We start from the raw sequence: 20,434 nt of genomic DNA on the forward strand, positions 1-20,434 counted from the left end.
GTGGCAGTAGTGATAGTAGTAGCAGTAGTAGTAGTGATATTAGTTGCTACAGTGGCAGTAGTGATAGTAGTAGCAGTAATAGTAGTGATAGTTGCTACAGTGGCAGTAGTGATAGTAGTAGCAGTAGTAGTAGTGATATTAGTTGCTACAGTGGTAGTAGTGATAGTAGTAGCAGTAGCAGTAGTGATATTAGTTGCTACAGTGGCAGTAGTGATAGTAGTAGCAGTAATAGTAGTGATAGTTGCTACAGTAGCAGTAGTGATAGTAGTAGCAGTAGTAGTAGTGATATTAGTTGCTACAGTGGCAGTAGTGATAGTAGTAGCAGTAATAGTAGTGATAGTTGCTACAGTGGCAGTAGTGATAGTAGTAGCAGTAGTAGTAGTAGTAGTGATAGTAGTTGCTACAGTGGCAAAAGTGATAGTAGTAGCAGTAGTAGTAGTGATATTAGTTGCTACAGTGGCAGTAGTGATAGTAGTAGCAGTAATAGTAGTGATATTAGTTGCTACAGTGGCAGTAGTGATAGTAGTAGCAGTAATAGTAGTGATATTAGTTGCTACAGTGGCAGTAGTGATAGTAGTAGCAGTAGTAGTAGTGATATTAGTTGCTACAGTGGCAGTAGTGATAGTAGTAGCAGTAATAGTAGTGATATTAGTTGCTACAGTGGCAGTAGTGATAGTAGTAGCAGTAGTAGTAGTAGTAGTGATAGTTGCTACAGTGGCAGTAGTGATAGTAGTAGCAGTAATAGTAGTGATATTAGTTTCTACAGTGGCAGTAGTGATAGTAGTAGCAGTAATAGTAGTGATAGTTGCTACAGTGGCAGTAGTGATACTAGTAGCAGTAGTAGTGATATTAGTTGCTACAGTGGCAGTAGTGATAGTAGTAGCAGTAGTAGTAGTGATATTAGTTGCTACAGTGGCAGTAGTGATAGTAGTAGCAGTAATAGTAGTGATAGTTGCTACAGTGGCAGTAGTGATAGTAGTAGCAGTAATAGTAGTGATAGTTGCTACAGTGGCAGTAGTGATAGTAGTAGCAGTAGTAGTAGTGATATTAGTTGCTACAGTGGCAGTAGTGATAGTAGTAGCAGTAGTAGTAGTGATATTAGTTGCTACAGTGGCAGTAGTGATAGTAGTAGCAGTAATAGTAGTGATAGTTGCTACAGTGGCAGTAGTGATAGTAGTAGCAGTAGTAGTAGTGATATTAGTTGCTACAGTGGTAGTAGTGATAGTAGTAGCAGTAGTAGTAGTGATATTAGTTGCTACAGTGGCAGTAGTGATAGTAGTAGCAGTAATAGTAGTGATAGTTGCTACAGTGGCAGTAGTGATAGTAGTAGCAGTAGTAGTAGTGATATTAGTTGCTACAGTGGCAGTAGTGATAGTAGTAGCAGTAGTAGTAGTGATATTAGTTGCTACAGTGGCAGTAGTGATAGTAGTAGCAGTAATAGTAGTGATAGTTGCTACAGTGGCAGTAGTGATAGTAGTAGCAGTAGTAGTAGTAGTAGTGATATTAGTTGCTACAGTGGCAGTAGTGATAGTAGTAGCAGTAGTAGTAGTGATATTAGTTGCTACAGTGGCAGTAGTGATAGTAGTAGCAGTAATAGTAGTGATATTAGTTGCTACAGTGGCAGTAGTGATAGTTGTAGCAGTAATAGTAGTGATATTAGTTGCTACAGTGGCAGTAGTGATAGTAGTAGCAGTAGTAGTAGTGATATTAGTTGCTACAGTGGCAGTAGTGATAGTAGTAGCAGTAATAGTAGTAGTAGTGATAGTTGCTACAGTGGCAGTAGTAATAGTAGTAGCAGTAATAGTAGTAGTAGTGATAGTTGCTACAGTGGCAGTAGTGATAGTAGTAGCAGTAATAGTAGTGATATTAGTTTCTACAGTGGCAGTAGTGATAGTAGTAGCAGTAATAGTAGTAGTAGTTATAGTTGCTACAGTGGCAGTAGTGATAGTAGTAGCAGTAGTAGTAGTGATATTAGTTGCTACAGTGGCAGTAGTGATAGTAGTAGCAGTAATAGTAGTAGTCGTGATTTTAGTTGCTACAGTGGCAGTAGTTATAGTAGTAGCAGTAATAGTAGTGATAGTTGCTACAGTGGCAGTAGTGATAGTAGTAGCAGTAATAGTAGTAGTAGTGATATTAGTTCCTACAGTAGCAGTAGTGATAGTAGTAGCAGTACTAGTAGTGATAGTTGCTACAGTGGCAGTAGTGATAGTAGTAGCAGTAATAGTAGTGATAGTTGCTACAGTGGCAGTAGTGATAGTAGTAGCAGTAATAGTAGTAGTAGTGATATTAGTTCCTACAGTAGCAGTAGTGATAGTAGTAGCAGTAATAGTAGTAATATTAGTTGTTTCGGTAGCAGTAGTGATAGTAGTAGTGATATTAGTTCCTATAGTAGCAGTAGTGATAGTAGTAATAGTAATAGTTCATATCAGTGATATTAGTAGTATGAGTATCTGTAATAATGACAGTAATGGAATATTAATAGAATAGTGATAGTTGTGATAGTAGTGATAGTTGCTGCAGTAGAGATGGTAGTAGTAGTATTTTATAATAGTAATAAATCACAAAAATATTGCATATTAGTGTTTGTTAATATGTTAATGTATTAATAGCACATTTACTATATATTACCAGTTAATACAATGATAATGTATTGTAATGTTTTTATTGTTCTAGAATTTTTGGATTTTGTTAATTTTTTTTACCTCTCGCGCTCTCTCTCTCTCTCTCTCTCTCTCTCTCTCTCTCTCTCTCTCTCTCTCTTTGTGTATGGAAGGGGAAACGGGGTCGACCAGGAGACGATGGAAATCCAGGGCCTAAAGGGCAGAAGGTGAGAAAAACATTTGCATCCTCATTGCACAGTTGCCCAGAAGACTGGGGGATATCATAACAGGAGGACTGCATGTGGAATGGGATTTATTCATTATTTTCTTCAGTATTATTTTTTTAATGCAGCAAAAAGTGAGCATGAAAGAAAAGAAATCCTTGACAGCTAAGATTTCATGAATAAGTGTGGACTTCCTGCTTCCTGTAGGGTGAGAGCGGGCATCAAGGGCTGCCAGGGCTAAACGGCTCTGAGGTCAGACTTCGTATTTATTCCTTATTTTATTTTTAATTGTTTGTTCTCTGTTTTATATGGTGAGGTAATTCTGTGTATTTACTGAACATTTGTGTTTCCTCAGGGCAAACCAGGAAGTAGAGGAGAACGGGTAAGAAACACGGTTACTAAAAATTATTTTTTGATTTGAAAAAATCTGAAATGGAAAAATAATGCTACTGTCCTGTCGCTGATGAGTTGCTGTGTTCTGGATCGTGGGGTTATTTATTTATTTACGTATTGTTTCCTATTTTTTCCAGGGAGAGCGAGGAGAATGTGGGGTCCCTGGTATCAAAGGAGACAGAGTGAGTTTGATTTCTCACACAAAAACCTACACACATGCTACACAGCCTGAGCGTCCACTGGTCATCCACTAAACAATTATTATAGCCTGACTCTGATGCAGATCTTCTGTGTGGTTTGGTCCTAACAGGGTCCTGAAGGTCCAGTGGGCATCAGTGGAAACAGAGGGCTGCAGGTTTGTGTTGTTAGATATATTTTCTGACTCTTTCCTGCATTTTTTATTGCCCTCATATCCTTCAAAACTAAATGATTCCCTTTTATAGGACTTAAATTTGACAAGAAGTATGTTTTTTTGTTCATTAATAAATTACTATACTTTTCTATCTATTTTTTTGTACAAAATTCATTCTCTTATGTTTTTTTAATATATATGTTACAGCATCATATGTATTTAAACACCTCTCAAACAATAACTGAAAGTGTACATGTGTGTGTTCTGTTTCTCTCTTTTTTTTTTTACTTTAAACTAGGGTTTGCCTGGACCTCAGGGTGACATTGGGCCCCAGGGACCACCAGGACACAAAGTAAGCCAGAAACACACATTTTTTTGAGTTAGCAGTATTAAGGCAACATTCTATCAATTGGTTAAGACTAATCTAGCCAAAACTATATAGAATAAATCTAGTGCACTATGGAGCTTAAGCTTAGTGCACAATGCAGATCAATTCTATCGCTTTGTCCAATTTAAACCTTGTGCACTATATTCTGTTAAATTTAATACCTGAGCCTGCACTTTGCTGACTAAGTAGAGCATGGTAAAGGGAAGATCAATACTGTATACTGTTTATTCTACTCACTAAATCAATGTTTTCATGTGTTTCTGTCAGACTCTCACTCAAACCCTAGAAAGCATGCTTATTATAATGGTGTTTGATTGATATGCATCCTCCAGCTCTGTACAAATCCGTCGCCAGTCCAGCAGCTGCCAGCCGAATGTTCAGTCGATGACAGATGTTCAAGTTTATTTTAATTGTGCTTTTTACAACAGACATTGTCTCAAAGCAGCTTAAAAATTAAAGTGAATGATGTGTATTTATTCTTGATGAAGCCTGAGGATGAACGTGGCACGGAAAAACTCCTATAGGTGAGTGAGGAAGAAACCGTGAGAGGAACCAGACTCAAAAGGGAACCCATCCTCATTTGGGTGCTATCAAGAGTGTGATTATAAATCTTTACAACAATACAAAACACCGAAAAGTGAGAACTAACATGAGTACTGGAGTGTGTGATTATGAGTAATGTCCTTTCTACAGTCTTATTCAGTCAGTTGACATTGTGGAACCAGGAGCTACTGAGCAACTCATAAAACAGCTCAACATCATGACTGGGCACAAAGTGTCTTCGAATTCACTCAAAAGTTTGTACTAGAAAGTGAAGTTTGTGTTCAGAATGAATAAGGAACGTGTGAAACAAATGCATGTAAACACAGATCCTTTTTTAAATTATTAAATTGATTTTATTTTATTTTATTTGCTGCATCCTTATGCAGGGTTTCTGCTGGGTGTAAAAAAGTCTAAAGTAAAAAATAAAAAAAACTCAATTTCTACGGGCCTTAAAAAGTTGTACAAACCCAATTCCAAAACGTTGGGACACTGGACAAATTGTGAATAAAAAATAAAAAAATGCAATAATTTACAAATCTCATAAACTTATAATGGCAATTAAAATTAGAGAACAATTTATAAACAATTCTGAAATAATGTCATCTTCACTGCTCAACAGTTTTTGTCCTGTCTATACCATGCTACCAGAACACCTTTTCCACAAAATAACTAAGGCATTTAAAAAAAAATCATTATTTTGCAGAGAACACAATGATTAAAATTAGAGAACAACAATGACTAGCATGGAAAAAGATTAAGAATTTTTCTGAAGGTTACAACAGTTAGCAATTAGTAGGAAGTGTACAGGCCTCTGCTCTGAATGACTTCAGCACATCTGCAGCCACAGGACAGCACAAGTCTCTCACACTGCTCTGGTGTGATTTTGGTCCCCTCTTCTTCCAGTCTCCTCCACAGTTCGGTGACTGTATTGGGTTTCTTGGCCATAACTTTGTTGCCAAGGATTTTCCAGAGGTCCTCTATTGGGTTGAGATCAGGACTCTGGGCAGGCCATGTCATTATTTCAATGTTTTCAGTTTCAAGGAACGGCTTTACCCGTTTTGCTGTGTGACATGGAGCGTTGTCCTGCATGAACACTGCGAGCTGATTGGGTGATGAATGCAGGGAAGGAACCATATGTTGTTGAAGAAGGTTCTGATAAACATTCGCATTCACTTTGCCATGTAGCTGTATAAGAGGCCCAACTCCTGCTGCAGAAAACATGCCCCAAACCATCACACTTCCTCCTCCACTTTTCACTGACTTTTTTACACACTTTGGATTCAGTCTTTCTCCAGTTTGTTGCTGAACATAATGTTTCCCATCGGACCCAAATAAATTTAACTTGCTTTCATCACTGAAGTGAACTTTGGACCAGTTCTCCTTTGTCCACACAACATGCTCCTCATCAAAGCTTAGTCTAGCCTTTTGATTCTTTCTGCTAATGAGAGGTTTGGTCACTGCAGAGTGGGCTTTCAGTGCAAATGCTCTTAAACGTCAAGACACTGTATGACGAGGCAGATCCCTACCCTGTTCAGCGCTGAACTGGTGAGCAATTCCAGCTGCAGTGTGAAAACGATTGCCCATTGAGATCCTCCGCAGTATCCTGTCCTCTCTTCTATTTGTCTTCTGTGGACGACCAGCCTTCTTGGTGGACCTGAATGAGTTTGTGATGTTGTAAAGATTCAATATTCTTGAAATCACAGATTTGGAACGACCAACTTGTCTTGTTATGGCTGATAGGGTCATCCCTTTGTCCTTCATCTGGACAACCTGCTGCCGGAGGCTTTTAGTCACTTTAGAACGGCCCACTATCTTGCAGAGTCAGTGAAACTGGAAGTTAGGCTGCCAGTTAAATAGAGGTTTACAGATAATTAAGAAAATTAGCACCAGGTTCTAATTAACACCATTAACTGGAAGGTATCTGAAAGTGTTCTCTAATTTTGATCAGTGTGTGGAAAAGGTGTTCTGGTAGCATGGTATAGACAGGACAAAAACTCCTTCAACTGTTGAGCAGTGAAGATGACATTTCAGAATTGTTCACTTGTTTATAAATTGTTCTCTAATTTTGATCGCCAGTTTATATTTTATTAAAATAGACTATAGATAACATATCAAATGTTGAAAGTGAGACATTTTGAATTGTCATTTTGGATTTCATGAGAGCTACACATTCCAAAAAAGTTGGGACAGGTAGCAATAAGATGCCGGAAAAGTTAAATGTACATATAAGGAACAGCTGGAGGACCAATTTGCAACTTATTAGGTCAATTGGCAACATGATTGGGTATAAAAAGAGCCTCTCAGAGTGGCAGTGTCTCTCAGAAGTCAAGATGGGCAGAGGATCACCTGTTCCCCCAATGCTGCTGCGAAAGATAGTGTAGCAATATCAGAAAGGAGTTTCTCAGAGAAAAATTGCAAAGAGTTTGAAGTTCTCATCATCTACAATGCATAATATCATCCACAGATTCAGAGAATCTGGAACAATCTCTGTGCGTAAGGGTCAAGGTCGAAAAACCATACTGGATGCCTGTGATCTTCGGGCCCTTAGACGGCACTGCATCACATACAGGATTGCTACTGTAATGGGAATCACAACATGGGATCAGGAATACTTCCAGAAAAACACAATCCACCGTGCCATTCACCGTCGTCAACTAAAACTCTATAGGTCAAAAAATAGCCATATCTAAACATGATCCAGAAGCGCAGGCATTTTCTCTGGGCCAAGGCTCATTTAAAATGCACTGTGGCAAAGTGGAAAACTGTTCTGTGGTCAGACGAATCAAAATGTAAAGTTATTTTTGGAAAACTGGGACGCCATGTCATCCGGACTAAAGAGGATAAGGACAACCTAAGTTGTTATCAGACCACTCCAGTATTAAAACTGCAAATGATACCAACATGCAACAACCAATCAGCTTTCTGTTATTTGCATGAATCTCTCTCGGTTTGTACCACAGATGTAAAACGGATTAGATTTTTTAGCTATGGGGAAGTGCAAGTTTAGAGATACTTAGCTTGAAGAAATGAATTTAAGGCTCGGTTAATGCCAGCTGCAAAAAAATTTATTTGTGTTTATGTATTTTGATGTCATGATAAAGGTCTTCTTTCTTAACAATCTTAAAAAGGTCTTAAAATTGACTTGGTCAAACCTGCAGAAAACCTGCTATGATTTTTCTTCAACTTTTGCCTTCTGACTGGTCATGCGACTGAAACTTACTGTAGGTCTATGTCTAGTATACTGTGATGGACAAGCATGCAAAACGACATAGTCAAATGTATGTAATGTAAATTAATCTGGTACATTTTGTAGACAAAAGTATTGGGACACACAAGTTTTCCAGCCATGAGTAGTCCTTTTCCCAAACTTTTGGGGATTGCGTGAGATTTTCCCTTTGCTTAAACTAGGTGACCCAAAGCTGTTCCAGCATGACAATGCCCCTGTGCACAAAGCCAGACAAACGATATGGTGTACATGGGTTGGAGTGGAAGATCTCCTACTGTACCGTAGAGCTTTGACCTCAATCGTATTGAACACCTTTGGGATGAATGTAAATGCTGACTGCACCCCAGGCCTCCTCACCTCATCTACATCAGTACCTGACTTCTCCAATGCCCTTTTAGATGAATGAGCACAAATCTCTACAAGCACCCCCCAAAATCTAGTGGAGCATCTTCCCAGAAGAAGCTTATTATAATAACGAATTCCAATTGTATGATCAGGAACTTTTGTCACTATAGTACATCAATGATAAGAATGTCTGTTAGCACAAACCCAGCTAAGGTTAAATGTTGTGTGTGTGTGTGTGTGTGTGTGTGTGTGTGTGTGTGTGTGTGTGTGTGTGTGTGTGTGTGTGTGTGTGTTTTCAGGGAGAGAGGGGTTTTCCTGGACCGCCTGGACTTCAGGGTGAAACAGGAATTGGAATTGCTGGACCAAAGGTATGATATCATCCAACACTATAATATAATTTGGAAACACCCGGGTTTGTCTGAGCGCCCTGTCGTCAAGAGATCGTGTGTTTGAATTACAGCGATGCCTCAGCTATTAGTTACTTAGAGTCTGAGAGAACTGCTGATCAGTTCAGGTTATGAAATGAGCAACTTTGGTTCAGAATCCGGTCATTTGCTGGACAAATGCCACAGCCTTTAAACATGGCTGCTCTGGTCTTAAACTCCCTCCACAATCAGAATCACCCATATACTGATAAGTCACAACTGTAGTGAAGTCTGCAGTGGTCAGTATCTATCAAAAGTGCTCCAAGGAAGGAACAGCGGTGAACCGGCGACAGGGTCGTGGGCGGCCGAGGCACAATGATGCACGTGGTAAGCGAAGGCTGGTTCCATGTGGTCTGATCCAACAGACGAGCTCAAATTTCTGTAGAAGTTAATGCTTTTAATGCTCGATGGGTCAGAACTGTTTTGGCAGCATTCATTTTATTGATTCATAAATTAATTTATTTCTTCCTCCTTCATTCAGTCATTCATTCATTCACACAAAAATTCTTGAGGCTGTACATAAAATGCAAAAGGATCCAGACTGTCGGTAAAACATTAGCCATAACAGAAAGTGGCAGCAAAAACTAAGTTTTGAACCTGAGTAACCCGAGTACGAGCAGTACGGATCGAATCACACATACACGTGTGTTAGAAATGGAGTCCAGGACTGCCATGTTTGAAGGCCACGGTGTCTGATGGGAAATAGAGTTAAAGTATAAAAAATATAAAATATAAAAAAAATATAAAATGTACATATAAAATGTTTTATCCACAGTATGCAGGACATAGTGCATTAGAAGTGATATATTGAGTAGTAGAAGTGAAGAGAGCTGAGTGTTAGGTATTAAATATGATTAAACTGTAGGACCTGATTACTGAATGTAGCAGAAGAGATATTGAAGGAAATCTCAGTGTTCTTTTATAAATTTTTGTAAATGGGGTAGCTAAAGTTCAATGAATATGTGTGTGTGTGTGTGTGTGTGTGTGTGTGTGTGTGTGTGTGTGTGTGTGTGTGTGTGTGTGTGTGTGTGTATTTTTGTAGGGTGAAATTGGACTCCAAGGCAGAGCTGGACCTCCTGGACCTCCAGGACTCGGAGAACCTGGGCTACCAGTAAATACGCATAAACTTGCATTACCAACCCTAATACATACAGTACATATACACACATATATATAAATAATTAGCCTTTTATATATATATATATATATATATATATATATATATATATATATAAAAAGTGACCAATAATTTGCGATCAATATTTGCTATGTAGATCAATTTCTCCTCACTAAACAGTTTCTCGAGCGTGTTCTTTCACTACCACTGCTGCTACATGAATGTAACATATCACAACACTGCGGAGACCAAAGCGTGTCCTGAGAGTCACATGGAATACAGATTAACATGGCAGAGGTAGAGCTGTAACTTCCTGGACACACAACAGGAAAGGAACATCTGTGTTTATTTCATCTTTAATCAAAAAAGGGCCGTGTGTTAAAAGTCAGAAGGCACTTAAGTAAATTGAGGAGTTCCTGTCTGCCTGAACCGAAGTAATAAAAGTGAATTATCTGTACCGTATTGAATTGCATAACATCATATTTTTTCCATTCAATTGTATTGCATTGAAATTTATTGTGTTAAATCGAATCGAAATTCGATCGAACTGCATGATAGAGGGGAATCGCATCGGTAGCTGCTTCTAAGCTAAGATGGACTTGTGATCAGACGGTTATGAGTTCAAATCCCAACATTGCAAAGCTGCCACATATAGTAGTTGGTTGTTCATTTCTTCTGTACGTTTTGTTCATAGACTCTGTGTGTGTGTGTGTGTGTGTGTGTGTGTGTGTGTGTGTGTGTGTGTGTGTGTGTGTGTGTGTGTAGGGGCCTCAGGGGCCACAGGGAGTTCAGGGAGATAAAGGACCTCCAGGAGAAGGGTTCCCTGGGCCAAAGGTATGTACAATATTTCAACATTTCTATGTGAAAAGTTTTGTGTATTCAGAGCCTTGTTTCCCAACAGAATTTAGGGCTTTAAAAATGGTACAAACATTAAGCAGAAACGTTGGTTTAAGTGAAGCTGTTGCAGAAGTTGTTGGTACCCTGAAGTTCATTATTTTCCAAATGCATAACATTATTTTAGCATTTTTTTTCTCATATGCCACTGTAGGTTACAATAAAATGTTTATGCAATGTCATACAGGTGCCTATCATGAAAATGTTGCTTTATTTTAGTGATTCAACACAAAAAAGTGAAATTTGTATATTATATAGGTTTATCACACACACAATCTGATATATTTCAATGTTTATTTCTTTTCATTTAAATGATTTTGGATCACAATGAACAAAAACCCACCAATTCACATCTCAAAATATGAGAATACTTCAATAAAAAAAATAAAAAAAATTTTTTAGTGAACTGTCGGTCTTCTGGAAAGTATGTTAATTTACTGTATATTTACTTAATACTTGGTTCGGGCTCCTTTTGCTTTATTAACTGACTCAATTCAGTGTGGCATTGAGGTCATCAGTCTGTGGCACTGCTGAGGAGGTATGGAAGCCCAGGTTTCTTTGACAGTGGCCTTCAGCTCATCTGCATTTTTTGGTCTCTTGTTTCAAATTTTTCTCTGGACAATACCACAGATATTCAGGTCTGGTGAGTTTGCTGGCCTGACAAGCACACTAACATCATGGTCATTTAAAAAACCTTTTGTTTTTGGCAGTGTGGGCAGGTGCCAAATCCTGCTGGAAAATAAAATCAGCATCTCCATTAAGCTGGTCAGCAGAAGAAAGCATGAAGTGCTCTAAAACTTCCTGGTAGACCGCTGTGCTGAACGTGGACCTGATAAAACACAGTGGACCAACACCAGCAGATGACACGACTCCCCAAACAACCACTAACTGTGCAAACTTTACACTGGACCTTAAGCAGCTTGGATTCTGTGCCTTTCCTCTCCTTTTCCAGACTCTGGGGCTTGATTTCCAAATTCATTCATTCATTCATTTTCTCCCGCTTATCCGTAATTCGGGTCGCGTGGGCAGCAGTCTAAGCAGGCCCCCACCTTCGACTGCTGCTCAGTCCTCACAGCACCGTCCCTTACGGTCCCTCCTGCAGGTGGTGAGCCCACGGGAATGATTTCCAAATGAAATGCAAAATTTTCTTTCCTTTCATCTAAAAAGACGACTTTGGCCCACTGAGCTACAGTCCAGTCTTTTTTGTCCTTTGCCCAGGTGAGACACCTCTAAAGTTGTCTCTGGTTCAGGAGCTGCTCGCCACGAGGAATGCGTCAGTTGTAGCCCATGGAGACGTCTGTGTGTGGAGGCTCTTGAAGCACTGATTCCAGCTGCAGTCCACTCTTTGTGAATCTCCACAAATTCCTTAATGGGCTTCGTTTCAATTTTCTACCACATTTTTTCCTTTCATTTAACTTTCCATTAATGTGCTTGGATACAGCACTCTGTGAACAGCAGCTTCTTTAGAGATGAACTTTTGTCTCTTACCCTCCATGTGCAGGGGGGTCAATGATCGTCTTCTGGACAACTGTCAAGTCAGTAGTCTTCCCTCATGATTGTGTAGCCTGAACCAGACTGAGACACCATTTAAAGGCTCAGGAAACCTTTGCCGGTGTTTGGATTTAATGAGCTGATTAGAGTGCGACACAACGAGTCTTCAATATTGAACTTTTTTCTCAGTATATCCGAATTTTCTGAGATAGAGAATTTTGGGTTTTTATTAGCTGTAAGCCAAAATCATCTAAATTCAAAGAAATAAACACTTGAAATATATCAGTCTGTGTGTAAAGAATCTATATAATATGCTGGGTCGGTCTGTAACAAAAAATTTCATGTCTCGAAGTGACTACCAGTATTTATTTTGGAGAATTTATTATGATTTTAAGAGTATTTATTCTGCCTTCTAGGGGTAGATTATTTAATAATTTGTTTCTGCACCGTACAGACAAAAGAGTGTCACTTTTCAAGAGATATACAGTCTATTAAAAGAGCATTAGTATGGTCATAATGACATTTTTTCATATTCATTGCTATTGAAAGCAAAACATTGATAACTAAGGGAAATTTCTGTTTTAAAGTCAACCTTTTATAATTAATTATATATATGAGGAAAACATATATTTAAAATGTATGGATTTGCGATTGTAGTACCTTTACAGCTGCTGTTACAGAAAATCAGTCCACACCTGCTGAGCAATCAGATTTGAGAACTAAACAGAGTTTTGGGAAAGTAAATAACAGTCACAGTAACATGGACCTTGGTTGTATTCACAGGGAGAGAGAGGACCAGATGGACTGAAGGGACCGAGAGGACCAGCAGGACCCGGAATAAAAGGAAACAAGGTAAAATGAGGAAACTTTATAGCTCAGGGCGGATGCGATTCTTTCATTAAAATTTTGCATTATACAGTATTGTATATGTGCTGCCTATTTTGGAATTTGAGCTCTAAGGTGAAAAAAATGATACGCACTGAGGAACATTCTGGCAAGTCGATTCATGACATACAAAAGGAATCCAAGACTGTGGTTAAACTGCACATATCTGATGTATATTCATAGCTGTGAAAATGTCATGTGATGAGGAAGATGGTGGATACAAATGCAGACTATGTGCATTTGAATGAACAGGCAGGAAAATCCATCGTAAGCTAATATTATATATGTCAAACAAAAGGTAGTTCAGGTGAAAAGTATTGCTGAAGACAACTGAAGACCACCGAATGGCCATACCAAATTGGTATGCCTGAGTCCCAGTGGGTTCCACCAGTTTTTTGCATGATGCATAATGTATTTTATCTGCTGCATTAAGCTTCCTTGGCTGACCACTACATCTACAGTTCTCAAAATGGCCTATTTCTTTGTTCTTCTTCAAAATATCCTTAAAACCCAAGTCTGCCTTGAAATCTTCACCTAGGAGAGACCTTGCTGATGCAGTAGAACCACTTTGTCTCTTGTTGTGTGCTCAGTCTTGCCATGGTGTATTACCTGTGACATGAATTGTTCCTCCACAACCTCACCTTAGTAGCAGAGTTCGGCTGTTCCTCACCCAGTTTGAAGCTCCTACACAGCTGTTTCTGTTTCAGTTCATGTCTGGGTTTTGAACCACATATGAAATTGCATTACATTACCACCTGCTTGGTGTACTTGGTTAATCATATACCTGAATCTGATTCTATACCTGAATCTGATCCTACAAGATTTTTAAGTGTAAGAATTGACACCAAATACTGATTTGATTTTTATTTCTCTTTTGTTCATTTACTCTCCAGTTTTTTAATTGTTGAGCATAAAATATTAAGTCCAATTCTCTCATACTGACCACTGGATGTTCAACATGGTACCTCATGGTAAAGACTCTCTGAGGCTTTGAGAATTAGAATTGTTTCTCTCCACAAAGATGCCGAGGCTGTAAGAAGATCAGTGACACCCTGAAATCGAGTTACAGTATAGTGGCCAGAAGCGGAAGGTCCCCTCGTCAGTGCCCAGACCGTACGCCACACACTGCAACAAACCGGTTTGCATGGCCATCATGGGAGAAGGAAGCCTCTTCTGAAGCTGGTTCACAAGGAAGTCCACAAACAGTTTGCTGAAGCTGTCTAAGAGCATTAATTACTGGAACCATGACCTGTGGTCTGATGAAACTAAGATAAACTTGTTTGGCTCAGATGGTGTCCAGCATCTGAATCAAGAAAATTATGTCTTGCTTACAGTTAAGCATGGTGGTGGTAGCGTCATTGTCTGGGGCTGCATGAGTACTGCTGGTACTGGGGAGCTGTGGTTCAATGAGGGAAACATGGACTCCAACGTGTACTGTGACATTCTGAAGAAGAAACATGATGCCCTCAATTCAGAAACTGGGCCGAACAGCAGTTTTTTAACATAATAAAATAAAAATAAAAAGGGAGTTAATTTTATTTATTCTATCCTATTCTATTTTATTCAAATCTATTCTAGTACAAAATATTTATATACTAAATATGGGAGTTGATACCTCAGTGTTTAAAGCATTGGATCTTGGATCAGAAGGTCGTGTGCTCAAATCCCAGCACCACAAAACTACCACTGCTTGGTCCTTGAGCAAAGCCCATATTCCTTGACTGTTTAGTTGTAAGTGGCTCTGGATACATATTTTCCTATAACATATATCATATAAGTGGTTAAATTCCTTACCTTTATATTATCTGAATTCTTTCTCCGAGTGACTGATTCCCATTAGATTTCAGCTCTGGAGGCACTATTCTGTAATAGTATATTAGTGTCATAAGATCAAGACAGACAAAAATCATTTTCTCAGCTTTGTCTCGCTGTATCCCTAAACGAGCCACGGCATGTCCAATAATCTGACCTGCGGCTACAAGCACCTACAGTAATATGCAGTTAGTATGGATGGCTTTGTGCACTGATGTTTATGATGAGATGAATTCCTCATGAATAAATGTGCTGCATGTAAAAAGAGTGAGGATATTTGAATTATTATTAGAATTGTGTGTTTTAGGGCGATTATGGACCTCCTGGATCACCTGGACCAACCGGACTTCCTGGATTAGGTGTACAAGGAGAAAAGGTGCTGTATACTGTACATACAATATATGGACTATCTTTTGTGGACATGTATCTATTTACTATTATAATAACCTCCTTTTTATTTGGAGTGTACAAGGGTCATAGTAAAGTCAGGTACTGATGTAGGTGAGGTGAGGAGGCCTGGGGTGCAGTCAGCGTTCACATATTTGATAAGGTTGTGGTCAGAAACTTTTAGCAGGAGATTTTCCGCTCCAACCCATGTAAAGCATATCTTCATGGAGCTGGCTTTGTTCACAGGGGCATTGTAATTCTGGAACATGTTTTGGGTCTCCTAGTTCAAGTTAAGGGTGGTGGAATGAGGAAGTGCAGGAGAGCATAAGGAGAAAGAGGTTGGCAAAATAGAAGTGGGATAGACAGAGTGATGAGAAAAGTAGGCAGGAGAACAAGGAGATGCGGCAGCAGGAAAAGAGGGATGTGGCGAAAGCAAAAGAAAAGGCATATGAGGAGCTGTATGAGAGGTTGGACACTAAGAAAGGAGAAAAGGTTTTGTAGCGATTGGCCAGGCAGAGGGACGGAGCTGGGAAGGATGTACTGTAAGTTAGAGCAATAAAGGATGGAGAGGGAAATGTGTTGACTAGTGAGGAGAGTGTGTTGAGAAGATGGAGGGAGTATTTTGAGCAGCTGATGAACAAGGAAAATAAGAGAGAACGTTGGATGGTGTGGCGATGGAGAAGCAGGAAGTGGATAGGATTAGTAAGGAGGAAGTGAGAGCAGCGATTAGAAGGATGAAGAGTGGAAAGTCGGTTGGACCAGATGACATACTGGTAGAAGCATGGAGATGTTTATGAGAGATGGCAGTGGAGTTTTTAACCAGATTGTTTAACAGGATTTTGGAAGGTGAGAAGATGCCTGAGGAATGGAGAAGGAGTGTGCTGGTACTGATCTTTAAGCATAAGGGAGATGTGCAGACCTGCAGTAACTACAGGGGAATTAAGTTGATCAGTCACACCATGAAGTTATGGGAAAGAGTAGTGGAAGCCAGGCTGAGAGAAGAGGTGAAAATCTGTGAACAACCGTATAGTTTTATGCCGAGGAAGAGCACCACAGATGCATTATTTGCTTTGAGAATTTTGATGGAGAAGTATAGAGAAGGTCAGAAGGATTTAGAGAAAGCGTACGACAGGGTGGAGAGAGGAGTTGTGGTATTTTATGAGGAAGTCAGGTGTGTCAGAGAAGTATGTGAGGGTGGTGCAGGACATGTATGAGGACAGTGTGACAGCAGTGAAGTGTGCAGTAGGAACGACAGACTGGTACAAGTTTGAGGTTGCACTGCATCAAGGATCGGCTCTGAGCCCTTTCCTGTTTGCAGTGGTGATGGGCAGGTTGACAGACGAGGTGAGACAGGAGTCTGAATGGACTATGATGTTTGAGGATGATATTGTGATTTGTGGTGAGAGTAGTAAGCGGGTTGGGAAGAGCCTGGAGAGGTGGAGGTACACGCTGGAGAGTAGGGGAATGAAAGTCAGTAGGAGTAAGACAAAGTACATGTGTGTGAATGAGAGGAAGGGCAGTGGAGTGGTGTGTTTGAGGTGGAGAAGGTGGAGGAGTTCAGGTACCTGTGCTCAACAGTGCAAAGTAATGGAGAGTGTGTTAGAGAAGTGAAGAAAAGAGTTCAGGCAGGGTGGAGTGGGTGGAGAAGAGTGATAGCAGGCGGGATTTGTGATAGAAGAGTATCTGTGAGAGTGAAAGGGAAAGTTTATAGGACTGTGGTGAGCAGTCGAGCACAACAATGGGCATTTTTATTAAAGTACATTTGACACATTCTTGACATATTTTAGCTCAAATTGTAATTGAAATTACAGCTTTAAATTGTACATTAAAATGCCTACTGCATGAAAGTGATGTTAATGGGTCATAATTAATGGACAACCTTTGGTCAAATTTATGGTTTTAGGGAGCCGAGGGACCACGTGGACCCCCGGGGTTCAGAGGCCCACCCGGAGAAGGTTATCCAGGACCGAAGGTAAGAAAATCCTATTAAGAACAGCAGAGGACAGTAATTAAGTAAATGTAATTAATAACTGTATTTAAGAAGGTTTTTTGCGTATCTGCGCTTTACTGAAGTGTTTCCATTTGGGCAGATTTTTACTGTAACTTCGCTACAATTCAAAGTCAAATATCTTATCTTATATCTTTACTCGACTACATACAAACACGCAGCGAGTCACCAATCAGGATCGAGCGCTCGCTCTGTTTTTCACATGTTCTGATTGGCGTTTGGTGTATCTACTGATCACCAACATACAGTTCAGCATCAGTTCAACAGAACATTTAGAGAGGAATAAATGATGAAGAAACTTCAGACTCGAACTCACCACAACACACGTGGGATTATTTGTGTTATTTTTTTAAGTAGTTGAAAAGAAGGTTTTGTGTTCATGATCATTGTAATAGAAATCAATTAGTGTTCGAGTCATTAATATCATTCTATTAATAGATCAGTGTGCTGAGAGTCACATTCGAGTCTTTACAAATAAACTGAGGTAATTAAGTAAAGAGTCTTGTTATAGAAATTATAATTATAGGAACATTATAGTTACAATAAATCAGTGATTTGGAAACTTAAGTACATTTGAAGGCAAAAACGTTTGTTCTTTTACTCAAGTGAAAGTTTAAAGGGAGCAATTTTACTTTACTCGAGTCATATTAGAGTGTTTTTCGTCCAACACTGTATTGAGCAATATTGAGTATGACTTTTAAGAAATTTTATAATTGAAAAACATTATTGACTCTTGTGCTCCTGGTTACAGAACATGATATTGTAGGTTATATTGTGTATTACGCACCCCATTTAAAAGTATCATTAAACGTATTTTGACACCTGACTTTTCCAGACAAATGTGATTCTTCTCCACAATTGTATTGGATGTCTTGATATGCTTTACATGGGTTGGAGTGAAAGATCTTGAGTAGCCTGCTGTAGAGCGCAACCCTACTGAATAATGGATGAACTGAAGCGCTGAGGATTTAGGAACCCCAGGCCTTCTCACCTACACCAATACCTGATTTGAACATTGAAAATTTTTTGGCTGAATGGATCCCACACAATTGTTCACAAGTACACTCCAGAATCGAGTGGAACATCTTCCCAGAAGAGTGGATCTTATTATGAGGTGCAAACAGAGACTAGATGTGCAATGGGATAAAATCACATAGCAATCTTATGGCCACAAACTTTGGTCCATATAGTGTACATCTGCACACCACTAGATGATGTCCAATGGATGGATCTAAACAGTTTCTACTGTATATATGTGTTTTTGCTCACAGGGTGATCAAGGACTGCCAGGAGAAGCGGGAGCACCAGGATTGACTGGATTAGGAGAACCGGGACCAAAGGTCAGTCTCAACCGTCACATTGATTTCCTCAATCCTCATCTGTATCCACATCTGTTACATCGTAACATCTGATTCTACAGCTTTTAGTCAGAATAAAGAAATCTATTTCAGATGATGAAGTAGGAGATTAGCTGATTAAAGACACTGTGATGATGTTTTTCTCCTCTGCAGGGTGAACCAGGAGTTTCAGGGATATCAGGTTTACCTGGGTTACCCGGGGAGGACGGTGCTCCTGGACAGAAGGTAGTGCTTAAGAAAATGTTCATTGTTTCTGTAATAGAACTCTTTAAGCTTAGTTTTATGCATCGGGCCACTTTTTTGAAAAAATTAACATTTACATTTAAGATATAAAAGGTTAAAGGCCCTGCTCATGGGCATAACAGTGTCACTGTATGCATGTGTGTGTGTGTGTGTGTGTGTGTGTGTGTGTGTGTGTGTGTGTGTGTGTGTGTGTGTGTGTATATGTGTGTTAGGGCGAACCTGGTGCTCCAGGTTTGAGAGGACCGGAGGGATCACCCGGTATTGGAACGCAGGGTGAAAAGGTAATCTCTCTTTCTTCTTCTTCTTGTTATTCATAAGTCATCTGCTCTGATCTCAAAATCTGTTCCTTTTTTCACTGTTGGTAAAAGAGTGTGTAAGTTATATATATATATCTGACAGGGAGATCATGGCCAGAGAGGAGTCCGTGGATTAGCAGGACCTCCAGGACTCACTGGACCATCAGGAGCAAAGGTGAACATTAAAGAAGAAATAAATTCGCTATGTTTAAAATGCTTTAAAAATTAACACCGCTTTCGTCCTTTAGGGTGAACCAGGAGGACCGGGCCGTCCCGGCTTGCCAGGACCTCCAGGACGCGCAGTAACCGGAGCTAAGGTAGAACTCGTGCTACATTTAATATGTGCACCGATATGTGGATGCTATTAAAGACGTAATGCTGGTGCTATTGTCATTACAGGGTGATGTAGGTTTACCAGGTCCTCCAGGACCATTTGGGGAGACAGGGTACGGACTTCCTGGACCAAAGGTACTACATACTAATGTTTGAATATAGCGAAGGTACAGAATTTATGGGCATTAATGCAGGACATAATGACAAGCTTAAAGGCAGGAAAACTTAAAGTTCGAGATCAGACCTTCCACAGGAAACAATCAGAAGAAATAATATACAAGCTCAAAAAAATGCAATTAGTAAGAAGGCAAAACTTCATAATGAGCCAGTGGCAACTAAGGATTTCAAGATTTTGACAAAAATGAAAGATAATGAGGACCCAGTGACCTAAATATGGCTTGTATTCAGGTGGAGGAATTGTTTGTTACTTTGAAATTTTTAGAGAAAAATCAAACTCCTGCCTCCTCCACTGTTGAAATTATTGGGAAAAGAAAAAAAAAGGAAAACATCATTTACAATTATGAACATTACAGTCCCCTCTTCTGTAGTACCTCATTACAGGTGAACATGTTGAAACTCTTGAATACATTAAAATAAAGATGCTGATTTGTGTGTGCATCGGATAAATTGTGTGTTGCAAACAATAATAGTTACATACATTACATTACATATGGACAGGGAGGGAACACAACATGTAAACAAAGTGTTAGAACTGGCATTAGTTCACCAGTGTAACTATTATTAGATATAGATAGATAGATAGATAGATAGATAGATAGATAGATAGATAGATAGATAGATAGATAGATAGATAGATAAATGTATTAGTATATACAGTATATACAGTATATATATATATATATATATATATATATATATATATATATATATATATATATATATATATATAAAAGTAAAATCAAATATTTATGACAAGTAATTCACAATTGTTGTTAAGTCAACAGTAAAGTACATGTACAATTCCCCTTTGAAGAAAGAACCATCAAAAGGAGAGACAAAACCTTGCCGTTTTTTGTTACTCGCAAAGGGGTCATAGAACGCCCACAAGGTTGCACTCGGTGTATATATATATATATATGGTGGCTTCTGGTTC

General features: G+C 39.2%; 1 protein-coding gene across 1 annotated transcript in view; it reads left to right on the forward strand.

The window, feature by feature from the left end:
• The window catches only part of col28a2b (collagen, type XXVIII, alpha 2b), a 61,117-nt gene that overhangs the window by 26,089 nt on the left and 14,594 nt on the right, over nt 1-20,434 (forward strand). Inside the window, exons 6-23 of the mRNA XM_083562548.1 lie at nt 2,774-2,827; nt 3,032-3,076; nt 3,180-3,206; nt 3,355-3,399; nt 3,528-3,572; nt 3,868-3,921; nt 8,371-8,439; nt 9,539-9,607; nt 10,379-10,447; nt 12,782-12,850; nt 15,003-15,071; nt 16,986-17,054; nt 18,362-18,430; nt 18,602-18,673; nt 18,904-18,972; nt 19,091-19,162; nt 19,236-19,304; nt 19,387-19,455. Coding sequence (XP_083418674.1) covers nt 2,774-2,827; nt 3,032-3,076; nt 3,180-3,206; nt 3,355-3,399; nt 3,528-3,572; nt 3,868-3,921; nt 8,371-8,439; nt 9,539-9,607; nt 10,379-10,447; nt 12,782-12,850; nt 15,003-15,071; nt 16,986-17,054; nt 18,362-18,430; nt 18,602-18,673; nt 18,904-18,972; nt 19,091-19,162; nt 19,236-19,304; nt 19,387-19,455 — 1,104 coding nt within the window. The remainder of the gene's footprint in view (nt 1-2,773; nt 2,828-3,031; nt 3,077-3,179; nt 3,207-3,354; nt 3,400-3,527; nt 3,573-3,867; nt 3,922-8,370; nt 8,440-9,538; nt 9,608-10,378; nt 10,448-12,781; nt 12,851-15,002; nt 15,072-16,985; nt 17,055-18,361; nt 18,431-18,601; nt 18,674-18,903; nt 18,973-19,090; nt 19,163-19,235; nt 19,305-19,386; nt 19,456-20,434) is intronic.

The sequence above is a fragment of the Silurus aristotelis genome, assembly GCF_946808225.1.
Source record: "Silurus aristotelis genome assembly, chromosome: 2".
Taxonomy (NCBI): domain Eukaryota; kingdom Metazoa; phylum Chordata; class Actinopteri; order Siluriformes; family Siluridae; genus Silurus; species Silurus aristotelis.